Source organism: Lepidothrix coronata, unplaced genomic scaffold, assembly GCF_001604755.1.
Source record: "Lepidothrix coronata isolate B3197 unplaced genomic scaffold, Lepidothrix_coronata-1.0 Scaffold40, whole genome shotgun sequence".
NCBI classification, from domain to species: Eukaryota; Metazoa; Chordata; class Aves; order Passeriformes; family Pipridae; genus Lepidothrix; species Lepidothrix coronata.
This window is the reverse complement of record NW_016690220.1, coordinates 2,785,015-2,797,085: the sequence shown is the minus strand read 5'-3', so window position 1 is coordinate 2,797,085 and position 12,071 is coordinate 2,785,015. Positions and strand designations below refer to the sequence as shown.

General features: G+C 36.6%; 1 protein-coding gene across 3 annotated transcripts in view; it reads right to left on the bottom strand.

Moving 5' to 3' along the window:
* ELP2 (elongator acetyltransferase complex subunit 2) overlaps positions 1-12,071 on the bottom strand; it is a 38,554-nt gene that overhangs the window by 13,937 nt on the left and 12,546 nt on the right. For 2 of the 3 annotated variants that reach the window (XM_017813269.1, XM_017813270.1), the window contains exons 7-12: positions 8,778-8,844; positions 7,743-7,877; positions 6,695-6,790; positions 4,836-4,936; positions 3,558-3,689; positions 2,929-3,078 (exon numbers count right to left, since the gene is read on the bottom strand). In XM_017813269.1, coding sequence (XP_017668758.1) covers positions 2,929-3,078; positions 3,558-3,689; positions 4,836-4,936; positions 6,695-6,790; positions 7,743-7,877; positions 8,778-8,844 — 681 coding nt within the window. The remainder of the gene's footprint in view (positions 1-2,928; positions 3,079-3,557; positions 3,690-4,835; positions 4,937-6,694; positions 6,791-7,742; positions 7,878-8,777; positions 8,845-12,071) is intronic. The other variant, XM_017813271.1, reaches the window with a different exon arrangement.

Here is a 12,071-nt window from a genome sequence, read left to right as displayed (position 1 = left end):
AAAGACCTAAATAAGGTAGTGATAATTACCTTGCTTCCTTCATCTGTCTTTCACAAAGCACAGCAGCACTGCTGTTATCAGGATAAAGGTTCCTACTTCCCTCTTTTCTTTAAATACTTGATTTTAGTGAGACCATTTAATATAAGTTCTGAAAAAAAGCTGTCAAAACCAAAATAGTTTCTTGTAGAAAAAACATCTGGAAAATTATAGAAGTGTTTTCATTTAAGTATTAGTTTTTCCTACTTTTCTATATTCATACCCACTCTTCAAGTTTTAACACAAAAAAACGAGAATTAACAGCTAATCAAAATAGATAGACAAGGTAGTTTTATAGTCATACTAAACAAAGAATATTAGTAAAAAATATATTAAATTATTTAAATTGCTTTTCTAAAAATCTGATTTATTCTACACATGAGAAAAATTTTTTTTCAAAAAGCATCTTTGTTTTCTAGCAAATACACTGTCATGAAGAGATTTTTCTGAAGTGTCATTTGCTACTGCTCCTATATGATACTTTAGTTGGAAAAATACAGTGTGCACTTTAGAGTTAACAGCTAACAGAATTAGAATTAATTTCATCGATTAAAATTAATTTAGACTACTTCAGTATTACAATGCCTGTAGCCAAGACAGAATCTACATTGTACTAGATACCATATGAATATAAACAAAGACTGTTATTGACTGTAAACTGCCTCACCCTAAAAATTCAATTGAGTTTTGAATGCTCAAGTTTCTAACAGGACCTAAATGGGAATTTGAGACATCCTACAAAACCTCATGATTTCACAAGGGCTTGATTACTTCCCAATGCAAAAAATAGCATTCATTCTTAAAAAAAAATAAAATCAAACAGTGCAGAAAGCCCTTCTTACCCTTTACATACTTTAGATCACAGCACATAACAGGAATGAAAAAAAAAAAACAAAAACAAACAAAAAAACCCCCCCCCAAAAAAACTCAAACCCCAAAACAAAGAGACAGCTGCATAAGTCACACAATAAGCTTCTTCCAGAAAAATCAGGATGCAAATTTGCATGACAAATTGAAGCTGACCATTATCCCCCATTTCTGATATTCTGTTATCAGAATTGAGACTTTAAGAAGGGATAATTATTTGCATTTAACACTTAGCTTCCTTTTTATAAAGAAAAACATGAATATTGAGCTGTAATACTAACTCTTCATAGATATATGAACCATTCATTGTGTCTTGTTAAGATAAATATCAGATGTCACCTGTTTTAATTTTTCAGATACTAAACTCATACTAAAAAATCTAAGGCATTTTAAAGGCCTGTGTTACCCAAGTTCATAAGCAGCAAAACTAAATGCCTGGTTTTCAGGGTTCAGAAGTCCTGAACAGACTCCTTCAAATGACCCATTTCTATGTCAACCCTCCACTTCATCTCATCAAAAGAATACTATAGCTTTCTCCCATACCCCATGCAGCAAATGCTGACACTACTTGGATGCAAGGTGGCTGCTCTGTGTCAGAACAGAAAGTATAAGAATTCAGTTCACACCAGATTTATATATGAAGACCACAATCTGTCTGCTAAATCAATTGATTCAGGAGTTTCAGGGAGAGCTGATCAGGTAAATCATACAAAGCTCAGTTCTTTCAGAAATAGGATTAAAATTTAGCAAGCAGCATATATAACAAAGAGTGGTACTTCAGCAGGTCACAGAGAAAGTGATATTGACAATTCTTGAAGGCTGCCAACTTACATCATGTGCTAGTCCTGGACTCTGCTTCACTATGTCAAATCCAACGTACTATCTTTTCCACACACAAGTATTGAGGCCATGTTGCTGAGAACACAGCTGTGTTGGGCAGGGCACGTCTCCAGGATGAAGGACCACCGCCTCCCTAGGTGAACTTGCCACTGGCTGCCGCAAGAGAGGAGCCCCAAAGAGAAGATACAAGAACTCCCTGAAACAACATCTCAGCCTTGGCCATATTGATCAACTGGTCTACTCTGGCCTCCAGTCGTGAGGTCTGGAGACACACCATCTATAACGCTGCTGCTTCCTTTGAGAACACACACAGGATCACTCTGGAGGAGAAAAGACAATGCAGAAAGAACCCTGCCTTGCAGAATATACCACCTAAGGAGTCTTTCTGTTGTGCCTTTTGCAATTGGACATGTCTATCTCGTACTGGCCTTATTAGCCACCAGCGTGCTTGGAACAAATGTGGATGGAGCCTTTCCCAAATCTTCGTTTGCGAAGCCTTGCCATGATGATGATCTTTTCCACAAAGCTGCTGTACCCTCCAGATTGGAGATTAAGGAAAAAAGCAGAGAAGGAAACTGGAAATGCCCTTCCTACAACACAACACTTCTCCACTCCTAGACAGGGTTCCCCCCAGTCCAATGCAGGAGGCGTGAGCAAGCACCTGTGCAGTCCTTAGTTTCTGACTGCACTCACGTAGTTCGGATAATCGTTCTAGTAAAACAGTCAGTCATAAACAAACTAGTGTAAAAAAAAAAACATAGTGAGAACTTTTTATAGATTAAGCTTGTGTAAAAAAACCACAACCAAAGTTGAGTTTCTTTATGATTACCTGCAGCAGTGTTTAGCCAATTGTTAAACAACGGCAACAGATGGTTGTTAGAATCAGCCATATATTCCTCCTTCTGAAATACTGCAGAGCCTTTTCCAAGACCCTGGGAGAAGACTAACTGAAGGTAATCTGGAGGTGAACTCAGGATTAAACAGCAGTCATATGTGATTGCAAAAACTCTGCCATTTAATATTTTTACAGTGAAAACAGGACACATTGAATGGTCAAACCAAGCAATTTTGAACAGATCACCTCCTGGGGATATTTAAGGTTTGAGTTATATTCAGGCAACTTATTCCAAACTCAGGACAGACAAGCCCTCTTAACCAAACTCACAAAATCTTTGAAGATCATACCTGTGTCTCTTCTTTTCTTTTCCATGGAGCAAAGAGTCTAGTAGTTTGATCAGAGCCCACACTGATGATAAACTCTCCTTCTGGATCCCACTTTACATCCTCTACACTGTTAAAATGTCCTGAAATCACAACTTCTGGAGTCCATTCTTTCTATTAAAAAAGTCACCCAAAGAAGCAAGGAGTTTTCACTTGACTGATTGGCATATTCTAACCAAAATAAAAGAACTGATGTACTTTCTAAGAAAGCAAGAAAAAGACATTTGAAAACAGCAAATTATTAGAACTCAAGAGTGACTAAAGAGATACAAATACTGATTTATTGCTCCAATCTAAGAGAAACTTGTGTTATTGGTTCAGTTGTAAACAAAGCACAACCACAAATGAGTTCAGTCTATTCAACTGATTTCATGATTCCCATAGGTAAGAAACAGGTTTTAGAGCCTGGGAGATTTCAACCTCCCTCCTGTGCAGGAGTAAGATTCCTACAATATTATGTTCAGAGAAGGACTATTTCAATCATTAATTTTAAATTGTACTGTTACACTTTTCTATTAATAACAGAAACTTACCTCAAGTGACATAAAAGCATAACTCTTTTAAGTAATACTACTAACAAAAAACCAACATACCTTATTAATCGTAGCCTGTTTCCAAAGGTGTAGTGCTCCATGAAAAGCATGAGCAACGATCATCGAACCATCTGGACTAAAGTGGCAGTCAAAAAATCCAAGAGTATTGCCACCCACTTCACCTACCCGTACCTGAATTAATGAACAGAAGTGAAATATCTATGAAAATGGTCTTCCACTCACAGGAAATCATTCTCATTTCATAAGATGAAAATTTACCTATAGATAGAAGTTCACATTATGCACACAAATACATTTAAAGAATATTTTAATTGCAAAGTTAAGAACTGATCTGAACTTCAAGTTGCTCACTTGTGGTCAAACCAATGGAAATAGAATGTAAAATGAAAGAATAAAAGAATAACAACTTGCAACAAGCTTTACTGCACAACCCATTTTTAGAAGTCTGTAAATTTAGCCACAACTAAGCATTACAACTAAGGACATCAAATGGCATCTCCATGTCATCACTTGATTATGAACTAATTTCTACTTCAGTACAAAGGCACAAGAACTTTTCAGTGAAACAGAGGAAAAATAAATACACTACTGTAATTCTCTCTTTTTCACCCAAGAGAGGATTAGAACTTCCTTTGTGACAGGAAAGATCACAAACAATGGTTGGCATAACCCAACACAAACAATTTCAGCTGAACTACTGCAATTTGGAAAAGCAGGTCAACTGAAAACAAAGACATCAATCAAAGCACTAGAGAAATCTTGTGGTACCACTTGTTTATTTAGGATGTTCCACATTAGAACAGCTTTCAAAATACTACAGTGACTTGAGTATTCAGTTCAAATGGAAGAAAAACCTAATGACACAGCCCATGAACAAGTTATTGTGAGTAAAACCAAGCTTGTGAATTTCGTGTCAGCTGCTCTGTAGTAACTGCTTGGGTCACATTCCCACAAGGATTAACTGCAAATAGTTCAGGAAAGTTTCTTCCTCCTCTTACCAGGACTGCAGAGCATGTGTAACTATGCAGCACCTGTTTTGCTATACTATGAATGACAGTTGAGCACAAATACACCTTATAAACTCTCCAATACAGTAATTAGAGAGCAAAGAAGCGATAAAAATCATTTTGTATCACATTACTTTTTTTTAAATATAGTTTTATTTGCAACACAGCATCAGAGTGAGTATTTTTGCATGAAACCGCTTTTGCCTTTCTCTGTCAGAATTTTATAAAGCTTTTGTTCCCTACAGTACACACACTATACTGAAAACACAAGTTGAATACAGTACATATTGTGAGAAAGACTGGCACTTGCCTGTTCTAGCCAGACTCCAGATTCCTTATCAGGCTCCCAGATGATCACAGTTTTGTCCATTGATGCAGACAATATCCTCATTGGTTGTTGCATGCTGCCACCTACAGTACAAGGAAAATTATTACCCTACAACCTAGGAGAATACTTGCTAAAAAAATTTGGTCATACTGTAATCCAAACAGGATAAGAAAATTGCTCAGCATCAGAGATGTGCAATGCAGTACCTATATGCCAGACTTAAAGCCATTGCAATTCTTGCCAGGCGTTCATTAGGAGGTATTCTATTTTTCAGCCATAATCGCCCAAAGAAAATGCAAAACATGTACATGAGAACAACCGTATTCCACAGTTTACTCACTCCAAACTGATATTGAATTAAATATAATTTGGAGGATAAGCTGGAGCTTCACAAAGAGAATGCATAGCAGTTCTCAGTTCCATTCCTTAAGTAATTTTTTACTGAGAGGTTTACAGTTTAAAACAAAACAATCTCCTAGTATTCCCTGGGTTTTTTTTTTTCCAAACTGTTAGATTCACTACAGATTTCAATACATAAAGCAGTCAGGACTGCTTCCCAAAATACAGTGAAACACTCCAGAAAAATGCTGAACACAACTAGAATGGGGAAGATGAAACTGGCTGTGAAACCTCTGGGAGAACCACTGCGGAACTTTTCTTGATAATAGAGATGTTGGTGGGCATCTCATGATGAGGTGATATCTTATGCCAGCACCAGACCTCCTACCTTCAGCACTGAGAATATGTCTCAGATCAGTCTGCCTCTACTGACAATGTGTTTTGGGGAACCCAAGATTGGGCAGGCCACAGAATGCAAGCAGCTGCACGTATGTAGAAGCCTGATGTAAGACACTTGGAAAACTTCATGGTCTGACAGGACAGTTTTCAAATTGCAGCACAAGACTGACAGGCCTATATTGTGCTCTAAGAGGAAAAATCTTTTACTAGTGTCTAATTAAAAAAAAAAAAAAAGTTTAAGGACCAGATAACTAAGCCAAAATTTTTAAAGCAAGTCCTGTGTCTTTCACTACAGTTATTTTGGCATTCTAATGGCACTCTGCTGTTCAAGTGTTGCATATACACCAATAAAGATGTTGTTCATACCACTGCAGTCAGCTGCCATCAGTAATTCTAAAATATATCAGAAAAAAAGGCAACTTTGCCAGTACAAATACACAAGGGCATTCTGATTGTGCAAGCATGTCAAACCAAGAATCTCCTTCTGTTATACACCAGGTAGACACCTAACAGCAAATCAGTACTGCAAACAAGGCTGTCAAAATTTAAGGATTTTAAAAGAATGATAAATACTAGAATAAAATACAAAATTCAATTTAAAATAACACTTTTTCAATGAGAATCTGCACTAATGCTTTATGGCTAGAGAAAATCAATACTCCAGGAACCCCTGGTATGTTATCTTAATGCATGGAAGACTGAAGATTAATCTTCTGAATGTTGCTATTTTTTCTTTCTACTCCACAAAAAAGAAAGGAGTGCTTTTGAGGTAATGTTTACCTTCTGAAGAACAGACATTTCAAATACATATATAGAAAAAAACTATTAGAGCTATTAATTCATACTGATTAATTAATTCGTACACCATAATCAATAAATCAATTACAGTAAAGTCATTACAGTTCAGTTATTTTATTTCATTTTTTAAAGAAAACCTGAGTAAAAGGCAATATCCATTTACTCATAAAACCTTATTTGCAGAATTAAAAGGTTTTCATAGTCTACAGTAACAAGTGGACATGCAAACGTAATACAAAGGCATGTGACTGTACTCTGTGTATACAACACTTAACACAGTTGCTACGTTTTTGGTATCTTTTTACCTTTGGAAAATGAAGGTTGCCAGTGAACTGCATACACCCAGTTTTCATGACCAGCCAATACCGACTCCAAAGTAATTGCATATGATGTGTCAGTATCTACCAGAAATCAGAGAAAAGCACATTGCTTTCTAAAAGCCACGACAAAACCAGGTCATTTCTGGTATCTTCAGTGAGAATAATCAACTGCTTTCAACGTCTTCCAGTATCTCAATAGCTTATTGACATTGAACAGCTCCTTGAAAACCTACTTTGCTACAAGTCCTGAGTACCAGATTGAAGAGGTCAGTGTATTGCCTCAGAGTGGTACCACAGAATTCCTGGAGAACTCTCCCGCAATTTTGAAATAAATGCTCTGACACTGGCTCTACCCATAGTCTTAAGCATATTTGCATCTCCGAATGACTCAAAATACAAGCATTAAGATACTTCAGACAATGAATCAGGATTTGCAGGAAGTAGCAGGAGCATTTTTTACACATAAAACACATAACATCATACACACTTCATTATATTACCTATGTTGCCTGATAATTTATCCCACAACAGCAGCAATGCAAACCTCTGGTGCTACAGTGCTCAAACAGTACGTTAAACAACCATAAAGTAAGCTTGCACATACTTATCTGTTCTCTCCAGTATGTTTCGAAAGTTTAAGTAATAGAAGCACCTTTTAATTAATTGCATTTGAAACAAAATTAAAGATATGCTATTAAACTGGAGGAGAGCTGCACAACAGCTTACTTCCCACAGACAAACATATGTCCTACATACAGCATTTGGAATACACATAACAGTGCATGTTAATATTAAGCTCTCTCACTGCTTCACCATTGCTTGTAACACATCATTAACTTTACATAGTCACGGCTTTAAAACAGTTACTCCGCTTTTTCTAACAGCTAAAAATAAGCAGTCAAATCCATCTCACAGTCTTTTTATACAAAAAACAAATCAAATTAGATGGCAACCATCTTGTTAGCTCACCTAAAACCATGAAGAGATACACAAGTGAAAAGTTGTGCAAGAGAATTTTACAGCTATTACCTACCTTTGACAGTAAAAACATTCTCTTTCAATCTTATGGAATCATCTTCAGTTTCTGGAAGTTGCTTTGATTTTGTACACACTTTCCAAATTCTTATCAAACAATCCTGAGCACAGCTTGCTAGAAAAAGGTCTTCCCCTGTTTGTTTTCAAAGAAAAAATTAGACCCACATTCTCATTGCTTTTTCATTCAGTCACTGCCATAATTAACCTACCCTCTTTCCAAAAACGTACCTACAGTGTTATCCAAATTTTCCTATTGTACACAATATCAGACAAAACATATTGTGTACAATATCATACAACATACAACATCATACAATATCATACAACATACGACAAGTCGTTTTATTTCAACATCAACTCACTTTCTAATTTCAAACTCTCTATGAATTTATAACACACTGACTAGGAACATGTCCCTGCTTACAAAACATGGAAAACATGGTAAATACTGTACATGTATTGTTCTACATATGCTTCCCTACTACTTATGGTTGTTGCTGTTGGAATTCTACCAATTAGTCTCAATACTTGTCAAGAACTCCTTTCCTCCTTTCTTTTCTTCAGGGTTGGAGCTCCTCTAATTCCATCTATTTTATTTGTGCCAGCTATTTGATTAGTTAACAACTGAAAACATTATTCTCTTAATTTCTTATTCTTAAAAAAAAAAAAAGGAGGGGGAAGCAGGAGAAGAAAAGAGAAAAGGACTATTTCCCCCTACTCTCCCCACTGAAAAAGCAGCCAACTCTTCCTCACTCAGGTACAGATATCTGTTTATTGCTAAAACTCCAATTTGTTTGCATTTAGGTATCAGTCAGGTAAACATACTTGAAGCAAGCAAGAAAAATGTTTACATCTTAACAGGACACAAAGTTCCATCTTGATTTTTAATATTAGTACCACCATCTCAGGAAACCAAACATCACAACTGCAAGAGCTGAGGTGCTACAGTGCATCAAAGTCATCTGCTGGAGGGGTAATACAAGTAGTACTGTCATTAAACCAGTATTCGACTTTATTCATCTTTCATACTGACCACAGACTGCCCACTCAACACCTCTTATCCAATCTTCATGTCCAGGGAGTATTAATGTTTTCTGAAACTGAACAAGAATTCCTGTTATATCACAGAAATGCACTTAATTACTATGCACATATCACCAACGAGCTTTGGTTTTTCAAGTCTTTTATATTTACAGCTCCACTACTTGAAACCGGAAAAAATTCAGCTGCTACTAAACATTTTTGTATACAGATAGATTCTCATAAGCCGTTTTGGTTTTGCCACCATTAGATAAACACGTTAAATTATGGCATTACCCATACATGAGCAGGAAAGAATGTGAATTTAAGGTGCACACCCTCAAGAGGCTACAGTCTCCCTATGATAAAGATAAAATTTTTTTTTATCTTTATCAGGTTTACTGCGGTACACAAAGAATAACATAATGCCAGTATGACCTGACAAATAATTTCTCTTATAATGTTACCATTTTATTTTGATTCAATTAAGTGTTTACTGCTTACTTAGCGTTTAAACCATTTCTATTTTTCTTTGCCCAGAAACAGCTCTTTGACACTTTCATGACACTTTTTTATCCCAAGCTGACTTAAAATGTCTGAAATAACCATTACCGTTAAAACACTAGTGTAGTTTAGTATCAATAAATATCACATTATTTCTGGCATTTATATTCTGCTAAATCCCTTACCTAGGCCTACTAAGAGCTAAGATTAAATGATAGCCTCTGCTATCAGCACAACTCTGCAACTGAGCTCTTTCTCCCTATCTAGGAGCAAAAACAAGAGCCTTTCTCACTGCATGTCTGCTCTTTCTCAAAATCTCTCTCTTCTGCTACAGAGTTAACGGTAATCAACAGTAACTCAGCCAAAGGAAAAATCTGCAGTATGAAAAAACCATACTCAGAAATTGGTGCCTCTCTCATTCACCCAAACTTTCTGATACTCTCCAAAATCACCTTCCCATCATAGTCATTGGCTTCTCCTTGTTCTACATTTGCAGTCACAGAATCTTACAATGATTTGCTTTGGAAGAGACAATAAAGATCATCTAGTTCCAAAGCCCCTGCCATGGGCAGGGACACCTTCCATTAGATCAGGTTGCTGAAAGCCCCATCCAACCTGTCCTTGAACACTTCCAGGAATGGGGCATCCACAACTCTCAGGAATCTGTTCCAGTGCCTCGCCACCCTCACAGCAAAGAATTTCTTTCTAGTATCTACTCCAAACCTACCCTCTTTCAGTTTAAACCCATTGGCCCTTGTCCCATGACTACATGCCTTTGTAAAATGCCCCTAAAATTACAGAACAATCTATATATGAAATACCAAGCTAGAACAGCTGATCAGATACTTCCAAATCAGAAAGTTTTGGTCTTAAGAATGTGTTCTCACGGCCATCTAAGCCTCATTTAGCTTGTCACTTCTGGACTCACTGGTACTTCTGGATGTGGCATTCCAGATCAATATTTATGTTAAGCACGCAACATATTATGTGTAAGTAAAGGCAGGAACACCCCAGGAAGCAAGATCAAACAGCAACCTAAGATTTTTCCTCAAGACTACATGTTTCTGACAATACATTAAAAAACAAATTTAGCAATTCATATTTCAGACAGTAGATAAAACATGTATTTATTTATTCATTTACACCATCTTTGACATAATGCTCTGTATTTTATATTCACCAAGGTAAGCTGGTAAGGTTTTTTCCAAATGAAAGATTGGCTCAGGCTGAACTGTTGCTAAAATACTTCTCTTTTATGGTTCTGTTAATGTTAAACAGTGTGCCCATCTCCTAAAACTTGACTTTAACATTAATCTAAACATACATCTAATAACTTTCCTTTTTTTAATTTCAAGGTGTTGTGGTATGTTTTTTCTCTAATCACCCTCATCGTCTCACATCAAAAAGAACTATTACAAAAAGCAGCCATTTGTTCTTTCTTTAAAGAGTAAAACTAATTACTTTGAGATTATTAATACCACCCCAGGTTTCTAAGTCATTTCCCAAATGGGCTTTTATGCACTACTTAGCTTTAAGTCAAGCATTCAGTTTCTTTGTGCTATAGAACAAGCACTCTTAACCAGTCAGCTAGAAGCCTATTAATTTTTATTTTTACATGCTTACATTGCGTAGTCCCCTTGAACTTGGTGGCAATTCACCTGGTTTAAGTTGGAGGTTTCTGAATTTCATTACCTCATATTCACTCATCAGCAGTAATACTAGCACCAGATGGTGTACGTGGTCCCATTGCTGAGGAGGGATACCCCCATACCTCTGTAAATACGTTCACTCCCTTAAATGAAAAACTCATGGTGCTGTCTTTCCCATTCCTATCACATCACCCTCAGCTTTGCACCTATCTGAACAGTGTCAGTACAGTGGCTGGAAAACAGCGGTGAACACAAGGTCCTTTACCACGTACAGAAGGAAGATGCCACGAAGCATGACTGTGACCATTCCCAGTCATACGATTTAATTTTAGGTAGTCTTGTGAGGAGCAAGGAGTTGGACTTAATGATCCTTATGGGTCCCTTCCAACTTGAGATATTCTATGATTCACCCAAAGTTTTCAAGATATTGTTTCCCATAAAAATAAAAATTGTCCACTGAATCTGAGCAAGCAGTAGTGTTGCTGTTATGCCTTCTGCTAGGGTTTCTTGTATTGTTTTTGCCCTTTTCTTTGAAGACTGTGTTTCCTAGTATCACATATTCAGTTTGTTAGATGTATTCTGTTCTAAAATTGAATCAATATAAAGCTCCTTGCAGATGCATGTGGTCATTATTTTTAAGTGACTCAGTCAAAGTTTTTATTATTGTCTAGGTTATATTCACCAGTATTTTGAGCTGTCACTCTTCTCTTTTTTACAGATTTTGTTTCTATATCTCATATTTCTTCTTCTCTATTTCAGTTTTCCACTTGGTCTTCACTGGTTACATAAGAAGTTAGAGTACCAACAGTTAAATTTAACAAAACCTCATGGTCTGACTCACCTACTTCACAGGCTTTCCCATGCTTCTTAACTTATCTCTGAACATTGCTGCTAAGCAACAATCTGGTCTCTTTTCTTTTAAGCAAAGAATAAAGCTGTTCTGTAGGTAGCAAAACTAATGAAGCCAGTTTGTCTGTGGACGTGCTCAGCACACTCTGAACAACTAATTCTGCCCACACTTGGGGTACATCTTCTTCAGGACCAGGCTAGTAGCATTGTTTGGCAAATTTGGCAACAGAGGTTCAAGTCTTCTCATTTTTTCTGCAGCAGATGCTAGATGTGATATCCCTCTTGCATCTGTATATCTCATCAGA